At 42.6% G+C, this 20748-nt stretch overlaps 1 protein-coding gene across 3 annotated transcripts in view; it reads left to right on the top strand.

Annotated features, from left to right (window-relative positions):
- The window catches only part of gbf1 (golgi brefeldin A resistant guanine nucleotide exchange factor 1), a 100760-nt gene that overhangs the window by 23702 nt on the left and 56310 nt on the right, over nucleotides 1-20748 (top strand). For all 3 annotated transcript variants that reach the window (XM_079169071.1, XM_079169069.1, XM_079169070.1), the window contains exon 4: nucleotides 18932-19063. In XM_079169071.1, the coding sequence (XP_079025197.1) occupies nucleotides 18932-19063 (132 nt within the window). The remainder of the gene's footprint in view (nucleotides 1-18931; nucleotides 19064-20748) is intronic.

The raw sequence follows: 20748 nt of genomic DNA, 5'->3' as shown, positions 1-20748 counted from the left end.
TTTCAGAAAAGGATAAGTCAGTAATTTATTGACATAATAAAGGAAGGAATTGTGATTTAATGTTACACAGTTGAAGTAGTGAGAACAGTTTGCTCATTGACTATCAAGTATTCGGACTGGACATATTTGGATGGTTCCCACACTGATATCAACATACATGAAGTAATGGATGTTTCCCATAGAAAACAAATTCTGTTGCAGAGCATTGTGTCTGTCCTTAGCAACTCCAAAGGCAGGTTAAAGAAAAGAAAACTACACTGTGGTGCACTACAGCTAGGCCAAAAGAGAGCCCAAGCTGGTCTATAAAAGCCAGTTTCGTTTAGTTTATTTATTTTGCACAATTTAAACAATAGAATCAAAATAAACAAACCTAACACAGTTAAATAATATCACACTGCAGGAAGAGACAAAAAGCCAACTGGGCTTATTTGAAGCCTCCATCTATATAATATTATAATCTTGCAATATTACAGTGAACATAAAATGAATATGCATAAGATGGTGACAGTCAGAATCATCTGAGTGTCTTTTCTCACTTAGTCAGCCCATACACCACTTCCGTCCTGAGTGGAATATCTAAAAATAAACATTCATGACCCCTAGATAGTCCACTGATTCAGCTTTTTGAGACCTTTTGAATTGTAATGAACCTAATGGGTTCAATTGTAATGATACAAAAAAAAAAATCTTTTATTCTACTTTATTAGGATAGACCGATCCAAATGTGAGTCCTTTGATATTGGGTAAATGCAAATCTGTCCGATCCAATACTTCTATTTACCTAAATGTTGATCTGCCACATAACAGCTGTGGACTACTACATCTTTCTCAGCTTACTTTTCACGAGCTACCTTATCCAAATACTGAAGGTCCTAGTTCCAAAATGATAAGCTTAGATTCTGACTCCCAAAATTGAGTTAATCCGCTAAAGGGAAGAAGTATCAGTCTGTTGAAGGTCTGTGAACCACAAAGTGGTGTTAAAGAGGTTCATTCCTCACAAATGAACTTTGATGAGCACAGATACTGGCTTGCAGACAGCTAACAAGGGTTACTCAGTGAATTATCATTATTTTTTAACATTATTACTGACCGCTGATGTGATCTGCCTCCAGTGATGTTTGTCATTTTAACCAGTGAAAGTGACAGTCAGCGCTGCCTAAACATGAGACCAGCTATCTGAATGTGTTGCGCACTGCTCTTTCCTATATAGAGAGAGGAGAGATTTATTAGCAATAGGGTTGTCACAGTTTCAATTCGAAATGGAATCCACTAAATTGATCTGATTTTGATTTTGACCTTCGAAGTCAGTAGGCTTGGAATTTTCTCCAGCCCCGCAAAGACAAAAACATAAAGAAAAACATTGCTTAACTTCCCAGTAAACTGCAGCTGCACTCTGAGACACCATGGCCACTGCCGAGTCTGAGATGACGGGGAAAGAATAGAACTGTAACATAATCCTGCTTTCCCAAAGACACCGGTATGTCATATTTTCTCTGTACATTATGTAAACAACGAATGCATTGCTGTCCAAAAATACCGGTATGTTGGCTGCAGTACATTTAGAGAAAACGGAACCGTATTTCTTACGTTAATCTTTAGGAATCAAGACTCGGTAGTCTATCGATGGCATAGCCGTCAGTGCTGAAAAAAAAGTCTGACTCGAAAATCGAGGCTGGCTGTCGTAAAGGAGAGCAGTGCTGAAACACTTTGATCAGCTTTATTTTGGCCAATATGGATCCATTTTAATTATGTAAGGATTGGCCCAAATACCAAGCTTTAGGATTTCACAGGGTTTGTGTATGGAAAAAGTAGTTTTAGGCCAGTTTCAAATACCCACATACAGCACCTTTCAAAACAAAGTTATGAAGTTCTTTATAGTAAAAACAAATAATAAAAGGAAGTAGAATCCAAAACCAAGATATATAAGAAGATAAAATAATTATAAATATTACAACTAATTGAGTTTTAATAAGAGATTTAAAAGAGGGAGTTCCACAGCTGTCACCTTTAGTGACAAGTTGAGGAAAAAGTACACCAAGGTTTCTGGCCTCTTTTTTTAACATCATTAGGTAAGATGAGATAATGTTAATGCTGCTAGTTCAACTGCAGGACATGTTTGCACATCCAAGTCATTTCAGAGAGATCGGACATAATACAGGATACACTGGTGTATCAGGCTTTATTGAGACACTAAGTTGCATAAAATTGATATGATGTGTATATGATTTGCCCTAGGGGTAGCATAGGAGGGGACCCAAAATAGATCCCTGGGGGACCCCACAAAAGAGAGGAGCATGAGAGGAGGAGGCATCTCCGAGCAAAACAGAGAAGGGACAGATAAGAGCTGAACCAATGCAGAGCCGAATGAACGTCAACATAGTGTTTCATAAGGCTGACATTGTGGTCCACTCTGTTGAAGGCGGAGCTAAGGTCGAGGAGATTTAAGATGGATGAGAGACCTGCGTCGGTGGCCAGCAGGAAGTCATTGGTGACTACATTTCCTCACAGCCCAACACTGTTGTTGGTGGCTTGTGGTGAGCTCTTCACCTTTTAGCCGTGTACTCTAACTTAGTGACATTACCATCAGCTTCAGCTGTAGTGTGTTTACTGCCAACTCACATGTCAGCAAATGTACTAATACACTAAACTAACATGGTCCACATGGTGAACATTGCCATTGTGAGCCTGTAACAACCATAACCATTTTCATTTCCACCTTCAGTTTGGTTTTCTTTCCAAAGGCTATTACAGCATCACAGGTGCCAACATGACCATTTCTTTGCTAGAAGTTGTTAGGCTATGAGCTATTGTGACTATTCCCCACCCCTGTACTGCCAGTGGACCCCCGATATAGGCTACAGCTGTATAGATGCTAAATCAGTCGAGCCGGTTGCCTCTGAATGGATCTATGTGGCCATTGTTGGACAGATTGTAAGAGAATCTCATCAGATGTGATAGTTTTGTTATATTATCACGGTATCTGTGAATTAGAAGAAAGTCATTTCTGAAGAATCCAGTGGATTAAGTCAAGGTGTGATTATAGTACGTATATGCAATATATATCCTACATCCATCGACTGTGTTTAGCCACACAGACGGCATTTGTCACTTACGCCCACAGACACACTACCCATGCCATTTTCTTTAAAGGTGACAAAAGGGATAACCAATTGTTTTTCTGTTTATCAGAGGTGACATGACCAGTGGCGCAAGGGGGCGAGGAGGCCCTGTGTTGCCATAGCTAAATATACATCCCTGACAGCTCCATAATAGGTTCCAGGAAGTTCAGTCGAAAATAAAAACAAAGCAACATTTCTAGCTGATTGGCTTTGAAAGGCCGTTTTTCCTTGCTGAATGGGAAAAATGTGGACTTCAGCATTCCATGGCCGTGATGCCAGTCGGATTGGATAGGCGCAGCCTTGCGTGTGCAGAACGAGCTCGCTGTGAGGGAGACACATTGCACTGCAGAAACCAACTTTATGGAAAATAACTTGTCTACATGTTTTGAAAGCGCTAACGGCAAACAAAAATAACAGGAATAGCATGAGCGTTGCACATTTGCCAGTTTTGTATTACACATTATTTTGAGTCTTTATCCCAATCCAGTGTAATTCTCGGACATTTATGATGTTGACACTTTTTGTAGTGTAGGCCATTGAAGAGTGTGAGGCCCACCATTTTGTGGTTTGGATCTAATCCTTGGAAGTCTGTAGTGTATGCCAAAATAACTGGAAACCAAATACTGTTGGGTATCTGTTCACTCTAAAGTTTTTTTTATACGACACCAATGATTTAGTGAAGTAGCGATGCCGCTGAGTTTCTCTTTTCACTCCGTGATACTGCAGGCAGAGGTTAAATGAGAACACATGAAGGCGCAGTGAAGCCTGCTGTACACTGTTCATTTTATGCTCTTCAACATTCTTTTGTGAGAGCGGACCACGAGACAATGTGTTTACGAACACCTACGTCCCTGTCACTTTCAGTGTAAAATTGAGTCCTGAATTCATAAAGATAATGCACTCCCTGGATCCCATCCCATTTGCTCAGCTGTCTAACATTACCCCACAGTGTCTGTGAGGAGCCACTTACTGCAGGATGGTTTAGAATTACTGCACTCCTGGCAAACAGCCTCAGTATTAGACTCCAACACCCCTTTACTAAATGATGTTTGTATTCCATTTTTTTCCTTTTTGCCTCTCAAGTTTGGTTAAATTATGTGCTGAGAGATGTTTTATGACAAACAGCAAGCCCTGGGGAAGTGCACTTTATACGTCAGTGAAAGTGAGCTGCCATGTGAACAGCAGTGAAGTGGCTCATTTTTCCCCCCTCTTCAAGCACTCAGCCTCCTCCTCGAGTTGACACGCTGAGAAGAACGAGGAAACTTGGATCTCGCAAAGGAGAAGGCTGCACTGTCGGAAAGCTTGTTAGTAACTTATCTACCAATGTTGTTAGAATTTGTATGTAGATGTACAAATGAAAAAAGCAAACGAAACAAAATGCCTGGTCAATTTCTTGCTGACACCTCCTTTATCTATAGGTATGACTGTTAGGGGAGGGGGGGGGGGGGGGGTGACCGGCCGGACGGACAGACCTCTGGCACTATGCTTGATTAGATCCAGGCCTGTGGCCCCCAAGTTTCCCTAAAGCTGTTTCTAGTATGGCAGACATGCAGGCACACAGGGGAGTCATTTATGACATTTGTCGCCTTGGTCTGCTAAGCCAGCCCGGGACATCTCCAACCACTCCTGAGCGGGGCAATTCAGTGCCCCAGTGGGGATAAACCTGATAGGCTTTAATGTCACCCCGCCATGGAGCCTGTGTGGCATCAGTCGTCAGAAATGTCCCCCGTAAGCCTATGTTGTTTGAAAGTCACCATGTGTTGCCATGGAGAGGGCGACCTGTTTCATATGGAGAGCTTACGTGACACTAAGGCTTGCGCATGCGTGTGTTCTCTGGAAAGAGCTGTTGTGAAATGCATGTGACATAAAAAAAAAAAAGATCCAGTGCATTGACACACGCGTGCCAGAGCTCAATCTGAAGCACAGAAGTACACATTCTCCAATCTTACCTAGAAGTCCCAGCACAAAGAGGAACAAGAGGCACGAGCCCCAAATGTGTCCTAACCCGGCTCCTACGCCACGACAAATACTGAAATGGACTCAGTGAAATTAATACTATTTATTGTCATGAAAAACAAAAGAATTTGTCCAAAATAATCAATCAATTTGACCGGGACAGACGTGGTCACTATCAGCAGTTTGTATGAATTTAATACAAATGTGTCTTGTGACATCAATTGTGGGACAAAAAGGACTCTACTGTACTGCCGTTTTTCCCCTGTTTTTTTTATTATTAATATTTTTATTATAATATAAATTTTTACGTTCCTACATTTACTTGCTACTCTGTAGTTGGTATCAGCTTTCATTCTGCTGGTAGAATGAGGATAGCTCGTGTGGCTCAGGAGTGGTCACCGAGTGGACCTTGAGGCTTTCAGCTGTGTATGCTCAGCCTCGCATTCTGTTTATTTGGGTGTTGATCCCAGCCATACAGAGCACAGGCTGAGGTGCTATATGTCGGGGAGGCTCTTTATTAATGTGTATGTGCTCCGGACCAGCTAAACAGCAGGTAGTCCTGGAGATGGATCATCGGCCAGGCCTTTGGCAGTGATCAGCATGCAAAAGCAACATTGTAATGTAAGTTTGCCTTGTTTGGGAAGTGGCTGACTAGCTACTGGCCAGGGGAACCCTTAAAAGCAGCCACCCCCTCAGCCCAAGGTAAACTGGAACAGCCAAGATTAGTATTAATCCCTCTTAATGCTGCGGCTCATAATATAGTCATTAGGTGACTTTAGACTAAGCCATCGTACCTAACTGCTGCCATTTATTAAACACACACAGAGGATTTGCTGTCAGTGCTGGGTGGGTATAAAGCGAGCTTCATGTCTAAATACAGTAGTATCAGCCTGTTGGTGCTGATGAGATGAGCTGTGGTTACATTCATGTGAAGGTTTGTACACTGAGGCAGAGTTGACCAGGCTCTCCACTGAATCTTGCTTACCTGCATGTTGTTGAAAGTCCTCAAGAACCTCACATATCTTATTTTTCTGTAACATAGACCTGTGTAAAATAAACTACATGTCAAATCCAACTACATCTCCATCCAGAGTTTAGAGCTTTCAAGAAGCTAAACTACCTTTTTATGGTTAGTTCCTCACTCTGTCCTAAATCTGAAAGGCCATCAAACAGGCTTCCTAGACTTCAGAGCACACAGGGACGCCTCTTAACTTCAGGGCTTATCTGTTGATGTTACTTATCTGTTGCTTATTGTCATCCTCACCCAGCCTCAAGAGCAGTTCAAGCCCACCAGTGATGTTACAGCTGGCTGTGACTGTGATGTGAGGGGCATGGACCATGGCCCTCAGATAGCTCAGTAGAAGTTTGAAAGGCTTTCAGTCTGGAGGAGGAACAGAATTTTGGAACTCTTGATGTGATTTGTATCAACTGCTTGGTGCTGCGGCTGGTGGAGCGGTACAGTCATGTCATGGTACCTGTTTGAGTTGGCCAACATATAGTCAGGGCCAAAGGTATTTGGACTGTGACACAATTTTTCTAATTTTGCCTCTTTACACAACTCCAATGGATTTGAAACAAATCAATATGTGGTTGAATTGTGGACTTTCAGCTTTAATTCAATGGATAAAACAAAAAATCACAATAACCGTTTAGGAACATTTTCAGAGGCTCAAAAGTAATTGGACAAACTAACATAATTGTGAATATAATCATTATTTGTAATACTTGGAGGAAAATCATTTGCAGTCAGTGACTGCCTGAAGTCTGGCACCCATAGACATCACCAAAAACGGTGAGTTTTTTCCCCTGGAGATGCTTTGCCAGACCTTTTTAATGCAGCCTCCTTCAGTTTGTGGGTCTTTCTGCCTTCAGTTTTATCTTCAGAAAGTGAAAAGCTTGCTCACTCGGGTTGAGATCAGGGGACTGACTTCGCCAATTGAAGAATATTCCATTTCTTTGCCTCGAGAAGCTCTTGGGTTGTGTTCACATTATCTTTGGGGTCATAATCCATCTGCACTGTGAAGCACCATCCAATCAGTTTTGTAGCATTATGCTGAATCTGAGCAGATAGTTTAGCCCTACACACCTCAGAAGTCATGCTGCTGCTTCTATCAGCTGTGACATCACCAATGAACACCAGTGACCCAGTTCCATTGGCAGCCATAGGTGCCCATGTCATAACACTGCCTCCACCATGTTAGACAGATGATGTGGTTTGTTTCAGATCATGAGCCGTTCCTTTCCTTCTCCACTCTTCCCATCATTCTGGTACAAGTTCATCTGTCTTCTGTCTGTCCCACGCACTTGCCTTAAAACTTGTGGTGACCGAGCTTTTGAGGCAGTAGCACCAAGGCTATGGAATGCTCTGCCTGCACCCCTACACTTTGCAGATTCTGTGAACGCATTCAGAAATCAGCTCAAAACTCACCTCTTTAGACTGCCGTTTGGGTAAAACCCATGTCCTAGACCTGCTTTTAAACCATGTTTTCATTTTGTATTTTTTGTGTATGTAAATTATTGGCCCTATGGTCACATTGTGTTTTTTATGTTTGTAATTCTGCCCTGTTAAGCACTTTGTGACATATGTCGGTAAAAAACACGCTTTATAAATACATTTTACTTACTTGCTTACTTATATAGATATATGGAAGCAGGTATCAACTAGGATATTATTAGAGTAATATTGTCTGATCACATGAGTCATGTTGCATCATAGTCACATTTCTACTAACTCTACTATTTAATTCAATGGCATTTATAAAGCCCAATATCACAAATTTGCCTCAGAGGGCTTTACAATGTATACAACATACGACGTCCTCTGTCCCAGGACCCTCACATCGGAACATTTAAAAACTCCCCTAAAATCCCCTTCAATGGGGAAAAAAGGAAGAAGCTTCAGGTGGAGCAACAGAGGAGGAATCCTTCTCCCAGGATGGACACTTGCTTATTAAAGTGATGTTTCTCTTCCCCTTTACTTTGGAGAGTACAAAGACCAGACAACACCCAAGTTTAGTGTTGGCCTGTCGTCAAGTCACTTCTGGCATTAACGGCCATCAGGGAAGTTTGTCATTTCAACTTGTGAAAGTGTGTAAAAATGAGAGGTATCTGAATGTTTTCTATGTTGCTTTTTGCTCTTAAAAATAGGGAGAAGAAACAAAAGGTCTGATAAGAGATTAGTTATCTTGAGTCAATCATTTTGGGTCTTTTGCTCCAAAATGGAATGAAAAGCCAACACTTACCTGCTGTCCAGTTTATGTGATCGTGTCATTGTAGCCTCATCTTCTGGTTCTTTGCAGACAGGAGTGACACAAGACATCATCAACCTTCTCAGAGTTTTTTTATTTTGAAATTCATTGCTTGACCGAGTTTGGCCATTCTTCCGTGATTTGGGTCATTAACAAGAATTGTTGCTGATGTAATGTTTTTTGGTATAAACTGAAGACCCCGTTCTGCACAAAGGTCCCAGGAGGGCGGCTGTTTCTGTGTTGACAATTAAGTACATAAAGTTGGTACTGTGGATGTCTTAAAACTTTGGCATAACCATTGATAATAATTACTGGCTGAAATATCAAGAATGTCACCAGTTTTGCCCTTTCCAACTTGTGTCATTTTTCGGCAACGCAAAGAACCAAGGATTGTTGTTGTTTCAGATGTCGGTACATTTCCTAGAATTGAACGTATGTGTCATGCTGACTTTAATATAGATGTAGAAAGCAGCTGTGCGAGTCTAAAAACCCAGTTAATGTAAATAATAATAAACACTATCAGCTTGTTCATGGTGGCTGTGTGTTAGACCCGGCAGAGTGAAGTTGCAGTGCGAGCCTCTGGCAGTGGTGCATTGTGTCCTGTGTGAACACAGCACACTGGGCCTGTACAGTGTGTGCTTTCTGGAATCCCTCCGGCCCCGTGGGAATGCCATTAGTGGGAGCTGAAGGAGTGCAGCAGGTGAAACAAATAAGGACGATAACTCCACACACCCTCACACCACAGCTTTGTCTCTTTGTTCGCTGCCTGTTCCTCTCTCTCTCCCCACATCTGACGTATTCTTGCCTGCTTTCTCTCATCACCTTGTGTCCGTCTACATTCTGTTTTTCTTTGATGCCTCTTTGTATCCTTGTTGTGGAAATGATGGGCTGGACTACTAACACGAAAGTCTGGCCCCGACTTCCTGAGTGAGTGATGAAGTCACACCGTTGGTCATTCAAGTGTTGGAGTTTCCCCGTTGGCCATAGCTCTGTCAAAATGAATAAGAGCAACAGTCCTTAGTGAAGCTTGGTTCATGCTGAAGGAGACACCGTGGTGAGCTATGAGCGCGTTATCTGTTGCAGTATTCTCCGAAACGCCAGGTGGCGTTCAAACAAAACATTCAGTGAAGAAGCAGGAAGTCAACGAGTGTTACCAGAAGAACGCCGTAGACAAACCTCTGCTATACTGCTGCTCAAAAGCAAGGAGGAATTGAACAACATACGTATTCTAATGAAGTAAAGGTTGAATATCTTAACAATTTGATTGATTTACTCATATGTTGATTTTTATGTTCTCCTGTTTTTGAGGCGTTACAAAATGATTGAGCCAGCTTTCTAAAAATCCGTTCATAATTTCACTCCTTCATTTCGGAGGCCCAATGATATCACTTTTGATACGTGTTCCAGGGACAATGCATCGAGCATAAACCAAGCTTAATGCTTTAATCTCCTCAGAGGCTTCACACGGTCCTCAACTATTGACTCAAATGAAGCTCATCCAGCACATCATGTGATACGCTGCTTCAAGAACAACTTGCACTGACACCAGATGAACATTTATACTATCCAGTAATTGACATTATAGACTCCACTGACCATCCTTTATTTAAAAAATGAGAAACAGAAAAACTCTTTGACCAGCTAGTTACAAGGTTGTTTCCCTATTGTTACAGACAAAAGCCCCACTGCATGACCATCTGTTATTTGGTTTAAAACATAGCCCAGCCAAACAACTACTGATCCTTTAGATTCCTGTTTTTCTTGTGACCAAGATAAGCTGAGCGGGACATTTTACAGTTACAAAATCAGCTTCAGTAATTGCTCTCTGGTTGGCAAACAGTGGTTTTCAGTTTCTCAGCGGTCTGCATGTTTTGCTTTAAAAGTGGGTTAATTTGTCATTTCTGTGTCCAGTTCAAAGGCCTTTGCTAATATCTGGGGCTCATGTCAGCCAAAATGACCATATTCCACGCATTTGTGTGAATTATTGTAACGGCATTCTCCAGTTTTACTTGGCAAATTCTACCTAGTAGTTGCTCTGCGACCTCACCATACGTGTCCGGCGCTCCGTCTCTTATTCTTTCTGCACTTGTGGATGGCGGTTCTCATCAAGAGGGGTGTGAAATCCAGTCGGAGCCCCGAGCATGTGTGCTGGGTTATCCTGCCGTATGGATGCCATCTGCAACTTAACCCTCTACTGTACCCAACCTCTAGCCCTCCAAACCTCATTACCCCAATGTGCGCCTCCTCCCTCCTTCCCGCCTCCTGATCCTGTCCTCACCCCCCTTCCTTTCTCCCCGCCCATCATCTTAACCAAGACACATGCTGACATTGGCAAGGGTACATGGTTAGAGGATGGGATGGAAATTGTGTGTCTTGCTCTCCACTGTTTGTTTTTCTGGAAATAGAGGTGATAATACGAGCCTGCCTCATCTGAAGGGCACGTCACTGTGACACTACAAGCAAACACTTATGCATCAATATGAAATGGAATGATTTGGATTGGATGGCTGCACTCATGGCAAGGCAGGTCATTTGAAGAAGTGTTTAAAGAGTTGATGTTTTGTCAGTTTCAATGAAGGACAAATATATTTAACCATGAAAGAGAATTCATGTGAGGACTGTTACTTATTTGACATGAATGAAATCCTGATGAATTACTTCTTTGAGCTCATAGTGCTACAACACATTTCCCTCCTATACAGCACACATTGGTGTTCATGTGCACTTCCTCAGGTTTGAATTCACTATGATAAAACATCCGTTATTTATAAGTACACTGAGCGTAAAGTATGTCCATCCATCATGAGGGGACAGCAGGCTGTGGAACACATTAAGTGGAATAATGTGGCCTCTGTGCAAAGTATGCAGCATAGAAAATACATTTTATGTACAGGATAACAGGTGCAAAGCAGCACAGTGGCTGGCAGGCTCTGACCCAGGCAGGGTTTGGTGGTGAAGTCATGCTGTTTCACTGCACCTACTTATTTTTACTGCTTCTGCTTTTTTTCTGCGGTGAAACACAATGCTGCTGAAAAGAAGCGTCTTTGAACATAAGAAAGCATTTTGGTAAAACCTTTAGTCATTCCAGAGGCTCTCTCCCCCAACAGGAAGGGGGCGACCTACCATTCAATAATCAGTTTCAGTAGAAACTAAATCAGCCCACTCATTCATTTGCTCCCATCAACCTGATACCTCCAGGCAGCTGTTGTTAGCATTAGCTACGTGGTTATATGGCGTCACGGGCAGACTGAACAAAAGAGAATCTCCACTCTGTTCATCTGACTTCCAGAGCTTCACCTCTGCTGAGCTGAGATAACATCTCACCGAAAACACGGAAGCAAAGCAACGATCCACTACAAGATAGACGGAACCAGCTAGCCAGCATTAGTTACAACAGTCCCTCACAGTGCCATAGGTGCACATATAGCTAACTAGCCTCTCAACATGGCGACGCCTGAGCCGACGGCTCGCAGCTAACGATGCTAACGGTGTTTACCGGAACGTGGGTTCTATGCTTCCATGCTGTCACTGTTGTATGAGAGCAGTGCAGAGCTGGGACTGTGAGCTAACCAGTGGGGCACGCTCACATGCACTAAAAGACACGCGGCCAGTCATTTATGTGAACAAAGAGAGCAGAAGCTGTGATAACAACTCACACAGAGGGAGAGACTTCAACGTTGTAGTTTATTTTTTTTGCCTACATTCCTTAACTCTGTGCAGCAGCCCCATCTACCGCATTTATCCACACACACACACACACGCACGCACGCACGCACATACACGCGCTCTCTCTCTCATTCCAGTGGCAGGAGCTCCAGTTTGTGTTAATGATCAGCATGAAGCCCAAAGGACAATTTGAACAGAGCCCTCTGGGTCAGAGGTTGTAACCAGCGCTGTGTGTCTTCAGTGGAGTCGTCTTTAACAGTTGTGGCAAAGGATGGAATGGTGGGAGTTCTGTGATTTTGTAAAACATGTCATTGAAAGATGCATACTCTTTCTCCAATGACAATGCAGGTGAAACTTAGAGCTGTTCATTAAAGCTCCATATTCAGAAATAATTTGTTTTTAGTTCAGTCATTTCAAATTGTGTCTAAATAGGTTTTTAGGGGATTGCAGTAACAGTGTGTGGATGATGGCCCGGCATTAAAGGGCGACGTGGAGTCTTTTAACAGTGTAATTGTCTAATTTAGACGTTTTGTGACATGTTAATATTGTCACAAAATTTTCGTTTTGTTTGGAAAATTAACAATTCCCGTAGCAGGCTGACGTTCTTTGAATTAGTCTTACCAACTTGTCCATCTTAAAGCTGTTATTACTAATTACACCGCTAATATTCGTACACTGCGCTTATTTGTTTGTTTGGCGAGAATTCCGTTTTTTTTCCGGCTCGGGATTACAAACGTGCATAAAACACACCAAACATTTTGGGAAATGCTTTTTATTCAACAACTAAAACTCAAACACCAGCATTAGAATAACAGAACCAGAACCACACAGGTTGAGTTTGAATGTGTTCACTGAGATAAAAGAAGCAGCAGCTGTTACGTTTGTTACTTTTCTGAAGAAGCGATGTGAAGACGTCTTTTGATTGACTTCAGGAGCTTATGAGTGCTTGGAAGGCTGTTGGTTCTCTGCTTCTTGAACACTCCAGTAACCGTGTTCTTGTAAATACAAATGCAAACTATAGTCCATGTAGCCCTTTAGGAAATGCTCCCCTGCAGTAGCCATTACAGCCGTCCTCCCAAGCATTTTAGAAAGTTTTAATTTCTCCAGGGCTTTCAAATTGCCTGTTTAGGTTGTGCAGAGGCATTGTTCCAAGCATCTATAAAATACCACTGTGGCCCAATGAAATGACCGTATGGAGCACCATAGCATTGTTTCATCCTAATTGCCCCCATCCACAAGTGTCAATTTCATTCAGTGGAATATAGGGGCCGAGGGTAGGGAAGAAGACTGAATGAAAGGGGGGTGGGGGCCAAGGGCCAAGGAAAGCCGACATTCATCAAACTTCTCCTGACAGATGGATCAGAATACTGTCGTGCAGGACTTTGTTCGGCAGATGAACAGAAAGATTCTCCCTGGATTTCATTTAGCCTTGCTGCTCTTGTTAGAGTGTTGCCTTTCTCCTCAGCATCGCAACCAAGGACCCTGACTCTTAATTTTAGCAGCTGAAGAGGTCCAGATCAATAACCATCAGTGTTTGGTTTTGGGCCGCTGCGTCGGTCAAAGGGGGGGGTTCACCCCTCCCTCATCTGCTGCTCCCCTCCCTCTGCCTCTGGTACACCTTTCATAGAAGGTGTCATGTAGTTTTGTCCATTTTCACTGAAAGCTTGAGAGCACACAGGTGTCTGCTACAGTGCTTTCTCCACACATTTCTTCTGCTGCTGTCTGCACGTATAGATGCATCGACTTTATACGTCCGGCTATGTCACCATCGCTATCGCATGTCTGTTTAGTAGTCTAAAACCCTACAGCGCCGTTTTACAACCCGACCTTCCTTTGTATTTCATTCAGCTGTCGCACACGTGTTTGTCCTCGCAAAGCTTTCATGCACAGCAACGCAACAAGTGCAGCGGCCTTCAGCGCTCTGACTCCACTCACACACAATGCTCCCACCACAAACGACGGCAAAACGCACTGAGAGTGTTTTTTTCTAATGAATGTGTGCTCCTTTTATTTCAAGAGTCTTTTGCGTTTTGCTGTTTCTTTGTCTTTGCCTGTTGCTCCACCAAAAGGACGGTCAGCTCCTCCAGTGTGCTCCTCTTTCTGTTTGTGTAGCATCAGACACAGAGAGGCTCTCTCAGCTTCTTCAGTGTTGAAAATGCAGAGTAAATTCAGACCACTTAACTCATATTATTAGTGTCTTTTTAAGGGCACAGTTTAAGTTCAACCATTTAAACGAATAACATTTATCACCATCACTTTGTATAGTAATATACATAACAAAACTCAAAACTATATCAATAATTTTGAATGGCAGTCTGATTAAGGTGCACACCTGTGACTACATTATTACAGAGCTAGGAGGATAAAGATTAAAACGTATTTTGCTACCTGGGCGTCAGCTCACAGGTGCATATAAATCATTTGGCCCAGCCTGAATATTACTAGCATATGCAAAGTCATATAAGCTTTGCAACATTCTCATACTATTTGGACAACATTCAGCATGTTCTTTGTTTAACTTGCTTTCTTGCGATGCCAGAGCCCTCGATGTAATCTTCCTCTGCTTCGGTTTCTAGTGCTCTGCTCCTCCACACTGTGACTCTGTTTGCACAACCCTGGACTCTTAAAAAGCCCTGCAAAGATCTTTGTGGCCCTCACATTGAAATGTTTGTATGTTTTCATTTGAGATGCTGGTTGGCTGCAGGTATTGTTTGTGTTTCATTGTTTCTCCTCTTGTTTTCTGGACAATACGGAGCATCTGCAGCTCAGATTCATCTCCTGCTGGTGCTCCCTGTGTTCTAAGCCTTTTCTGCTCCAGTGCCAATAGATGTGCATGTGTTAAAGATGGTGCTCTCCTGGGGCAAAGGTCCACCCCCCTCTCCTCTCTCTCATTGCTGGGGTCATTTGGAGAGGTAATCCACACATGGCTGGATACTGTCACTACAGCTCTAACACAGAGATGGAGCTCCAGCATGGTGAAGGTACATAGGATTAGGTTCATGGTGAATCGTAATGCGCTCATTTCACAAACCTCTTTTTTTCCTTTTTTACCAATTAAGCTGACCTGGAGTTTGACTTGTATGCACTCTTATATGAGGACTTGTACCCAGCAGACTCGGCCCTTAGATGGCAACATGCACGCCTGGTTGAGCCCGTTTAATCCTGCGGTTTTTTTCTTTCTCAGTTTTTATTTTGGTCAATGTCAGCCAGAGGTTAACCTGGTTATAGAATGATTGCCTCACCACGCCTGCAGCTGGCGTTATTTATTTCACGCCACTCCACAAGCTCCGTAGATTGAGTCGCAGTACTGAGCCTGTATTTAGACTTTATTTAAGAAGATTGGTGGTGGCCACCGACAGACCGCTCCTGTTCACCGATGGCCGGCTGGATCAATACAACACAATTGAGTTTTCCAATCTGTGGTCTTTGGGAACGCAGCCGTAGCACTTACAGGGTGATCGCCTCTGATGAAGTCTTCATCAGGATCTATTGACAGATTCATTTGAGCACCCTGCTCCCCCCCCACCACACTGTAAAGTAATGGCACACAAAAAGCCTCTTTAAAAAGTTTTCTGGCAGCTGATGGACCGGTCAAACCAACACTGTCTCACTCCCTCAGAAGTTATCACTGATATTTATTGTGCTTCATTCATAAGTCTATGTTTCTATTATATCTTGCAGGGGAACAAGTGTTTGTTTTTGTGCAGTTGTTGCTAAATTTACACTCAGAAAAAAAGCTCTCAACTTTAACAATAACTAAATTAAACACCAGAAGGGAAAATATGCAATATAGCAGCAAGTAATAGATTTGCTTTTGAAAGCGAGTACTGAAAGTGACCTGGCGGCAGATACGAAGACTAAATTTCCAAATTATTCCATATTTGATTTCTAAACAAGCTGCAGGGGTATTGGATACCACACACTAATGCACGACGGTCACATGTGCACTTTTGGAAAATGGTTGGACACTCGCGTTTGAAGTCCAAGTTGTTTTTTCTTGTCTGGAGTGAAGGTGCTCTTAAGAAAGCCATAATCCTCATGGTATTGCTGCGGCGAGCACTCCGGGCTCAACATTTCACAGCGCCATGCGTGACTCCACTAATTTTCCCCGTTGTTGTTTTACCTGTTTTGTATTTTTGCCCCCCTCCCTCTTGACCCCCTTTTGCCCTGAATTCTCCAGAGAAAGAGAGGCACTATTGAAGTGGTGGTTTCCCAGAGAGGAATGCTCAGCGAAGCTCCCTCCTCTGGGAACTGATTCCAGAGGAAGATCTGTTGGATCCTATTATTCTATTGGTCAGCTTGTAGACACTAATGTTGATTATTATGGTTTGCTTCGGATAGATTACCTTTTACCGGGCCAATTATCTAATGGGTCATTATATAGGAGAGGGATTGTGATTATCTGTAAACTCGTATCTCATATTCATGGACTACTTTATTGCCTTATTACAAGCAACCTGTAAAGAAACAAGTTAATTATTAAATTCATTATGAAGAAATAAAGGTTGAATATCCTGTAAACAATTTGATTTAGCTGCAAAATATTTACTCAAACATAGATTTTGAAGATCTCCTGTTTCTAAAGCAAGTCACAACAAATTGGTCTTCTTTGTATAATCCTTAGAAATAAAAACCAGTGTTTTTATCCGTGAACTATTTGTCATGTGATCGCGCACGCCGGCTTCACTATGACGAGTATAAACTAAGCTTGAGTTAACATGAGCATGCTAACCTACTCTCAATGACATGGTAATGTTAACATGTTTACCGTTTAGTTTAGTGTGTTAGCATGCTAATATTTGCTCTAGTGCTGGGCGGTATGACCAAAAATGTGTATCACGGTATTTTTTAAGATTCTGGCGGCATTTTTTTTTTGCCTTGACTGTGTTTTTATATAGGCTTATAGTGGCTTACTCTACTGTCAGGAGTACATAGAATATAACAACTTTTTAATGTCATCATGTATAAAGGCTTTGCTTACTAGAGGGTTTGCTCGTTTGTTAGTATAATGTTGGGATAGCAGTTTGGCTGAAGTATTGTCGCATACCTACCATATAAGACATACCTTGAATCCAGTGTTTTAATCGTTGCTCTGAGTCTTACTCGACTGTAGCGGGACCATGTCCTTGCATAGCTGGATCGTTGTTGCGTTCGTAATGTCGCTCCACCGCTTGATTTTCTTGTCATATGCAGCGCCTCGAGCAAATGCCTCTTCAAGCGATGTGTGACCCTTTGGCTTCACTGTTTCACTCGCGTTAACGTTACCGGTTGACGGCCGTCATCACACTCTTGGTATTCCAACACATGTTTTCTGCTGAGGTGATGGAGAAAGTTGCTCGTGTTACCACCAGCGGCTCGATAAACTATAGTCTTTTGGACTCCGGTTTTTTAAAACCAAAACACTTCTAAACAGCAGACCCAGCTCCTCTCTTGGGCACAGACTCTATCGGTGCATCTCCGGTAATCTCTGGCAAACAATGTATTTTGCTGCCTGTTGAAGAGGGACAGCAGTTGTTTCGGCTATGCACAATTCACATCATATGGGAAATTAAAACCTGTATACCGCCCAGCACTAATTTGCTCTACTAGCACTGACAAAAGTCTAGTTTAGGCTGATGGAAGTTGCAGTTATTTGCTCATTAACTAAAGTATTTGGACATTCAACCTTTGACCTGAGGAATAGGCAGGATGAAAAGTTACGAATCACCAATGTTGAGCATGAACGTCTGAATGAAATGTTATAGCAAGTCATTAAGAGGAAAACATCGTACTCCGACACATCACATTGCTTCTCGAGGACAAGTCAGCAGCAGTTAGGTAGTTTACCATGACAACAGTGGATAACACTGGCAGATCGGCCAATTGTAATACTTTTTGGAGCAATACCTACGTATCGGCCGATACCAGTGTGTCTAAAAAACATAAATATATTATTAACAGCTATATGCTACTCACCCTGTAAGGATGTGAGTTGATTGCAGTCACTACTGTATGGCCTGGATCAGGTTAAACCCTTTGTAAAACATGAACAAATACATACAGTGAAGGCCATAGAACTTTAATTTATTTTCTAGTTTGACAGTCAGTCATTCTTTGAAAAGGAACTTCAATAAATCAGCGAGTTGACCTCGGCTCCTCCAGTCCGCATTTCCTTGGGCCACACTGGCCGCATGTCCAAGTGTCCTACAGCCAGATGCTGAACTCCAGACTGCTGCTGAAGGCCATGCCATCAGTGTGTGTGTGTGTGTGATGGTGTGTGTGTGAGAATGGGCAATGGTGCCATCAGAGTGTGTGTGTGTGTGTGTGTGTGTGTGTGTGTGTGTGTGTGTGTGTGTGTGTGTGTGTGTGTGTGTGTGTGTGTGTGTGTGTGTGTGTGTGTGTGTGTGAGAGAGAATATTGACATGTTGTGTACAGTGCTTTGAGTGGTCACTCAACTAGTAAGGTGCTGTAAAAATGCATGTTTATTTGTCTTCTCATCTCTATATCGAAAATGCTTTATAAAAGTATTGTCTTGAAGTGAGAAAGTGAACTTTTCCTTAAAATCAGCTAATTAAAGCAGTTGTGATTAAAAGTAACACAACGATTACTTTGTGAGCACAGTAAAAGCTACAGCGCTCATGAAAAAACAACAAATGCAGCAGTGCAAGCACTTCCATCACTGTCACTTGGTTTGGTCCGTGTCACCAAACGCTCTTCTAAAGTAAATGATCTACTTTGCTGCTGTCGATAAACGTCATGCTGTTGTTACAGACACGTCTGACTCGTCATCCCATGAATGTCTCAGGCTTATGGGTGTTCTTTAAAGACTGCTGTGTATATATATCATCAAATTGTATATATGATTTGATTTATTATTAGTAATTGGTAAATAAGCACATGTATATCAAAACAGATTTCAGAGATCTCATATTGTGTGTGTTGTGTGTCTTTCTCTTGCCACAGAGCTTTCTGATGTTGAGCCAAACGTTTTTCTGAGGCCCTTCCTAGAAGTGGTCCGCTCCGAGGACACTACTGGACCAATCACAGGGCTCGCCCTCACTTCTGTCAACAAGTTCCTTTCCTATGGCCTTATAGGTAAGAAATCAGCAATAGAGGCAAAGTCCCGCCTCTTCTGGTGGACCACCATGGGACCTTATTTCTGATAAAATATGTACAGTAGTCAATGGCTGGCACCAAATAATTACTTGATCCTGTTTGAATTGTGCCATGAATTACACAAGATATATATATATATATATATATATAGGATGCCTGTGTGTTTGGTGCTAGGATGCCTGTGTGTTTGGTGCTAGGATGCCTGTGTGTTTGGTGCTAGGATGCCTGTGTGTTTGGTGCTAGGATGCTTGTATGTTTGGTGCTAGGATGACTGTGTGTTTGGTGCTAGGATGCCTGTGTGTTTGGTGCTAGGATGCTTGTATGTTTGGTGCTAGGATGACTGTGTGTTTGGTGCTAGGATGCCTGTGTGTTTGGTGCTAGGATGCTTGTATGTTTGGTGCTAGGATGCCTGTGTTTGGTGCTAGGATGCTTGTATGTTTGGTGCTAGGATGACTGTGTGTTTGGTGCTAGGATGCTTGTATGTTTGGTGCTAGGATGCCTGTGTTTGGTGCTAGGATGCTTGTATGTTTGGTGCTAGGATGCCTGTGTGTTTGGTGCTAGGATGCCTGTGTGTTTGGTGCTAGGATGACTGTGTGTTTGGTGCTAGGATGCTTGTATGTTTGGTGCTAGGATGCCTGTGTGTTTGGTGCTAGGATGCCTGTGTGTTTGGTGCTAGGATGCTTGTATGTTTGGTGCTAGGATGCCTGTGTGTTTGGTGCTAGGATGCCTGTGTGTTTGGTGCTAGGATGCTTGTATGTTTGGTGCTAGGATGCCTGTGTGTTTGGTGCTAGGATGCCTGTGTGTTTGGTGCTAGGATGCCTGTGTGTTTGGTGCTAGGATGCTTGTATGTTTGGTGCTAGGATGCCTGTGTGTTTGGTGCTAGGATGCCTGTATGTTTGGTGCTAGGATGACTGTATGTTTGGTGCTAGGATGCTTGTATGTTTGGTGCTAGGATGACTGTATGTTTGGTGCTAGGATGCCTGTGTGTTTGGTGCTAGGATGTCTGTGTGTTTGGTGCTAGGATGCCTGTGTTTGGTGCTAGGATGCCTGTGTGTTTGGTGCTAGGATGCCTGTGTGTTTGGTGCTAGGATGCTTGTATGTTTGGTGCTAGGATGCCTGTGGTCAAGTTTTACCTTAAAAGTATACCAACATCTGTTTTTAAAAGCACTGGGCCGTCAAACATTTTGATAGGTGGATTAATTGTTGGTAGTATCAGTTTTAACCATCATCTTTATGGATATGTAACTACAGTACCAGTGAAAAGCTGGAGACACTGGTCGTACTAATGGCTGAGAACCAGCATGGTTTCATGGTAAAAATGGAAAATAAACCAGGTTCTTTTTCCAGGTACCTGGTCCAAATATCGGTTTAATTTACCTGGCAATAATCTGTGAATGTCCAATGAAGTCTTACCACACACAACCAATTACAGACTTCTCATAGACAAGGTGTTGGGGATGGTCACACAGAGACCTACCTGTAGAAACCATGTTTTTTTAACCAGATGAGTGATTATGAAGGCAAATCACTGTCAAAATCCGAGAGCGCAAATGAGATCCATACGCACGCGGAAATCAAACAGCCGCGCGCACATTTTACTTTGACGAGCACTTTTACCACTCCGCGAGCAAAATTCACTCTCGCACGAGAAAAAGTCGCTCGCG

The sequence above is a fragment of the Pholis gunnellus genome (genome assembly GCF_910591455.1).
Source record: "Pholis gunnellus genome assembly, chromosome: 11".
NCBI classification, from domain to species: domain Eukaryota; kingdom Metazoa; phylum Chordata; class Actinopteri; order Perciformes; family Pholidae; genus Pholis; species Pholis gunnellus.
This window is presented reverse-complemented; position numbering and strand designations above follow the sequence as displayed.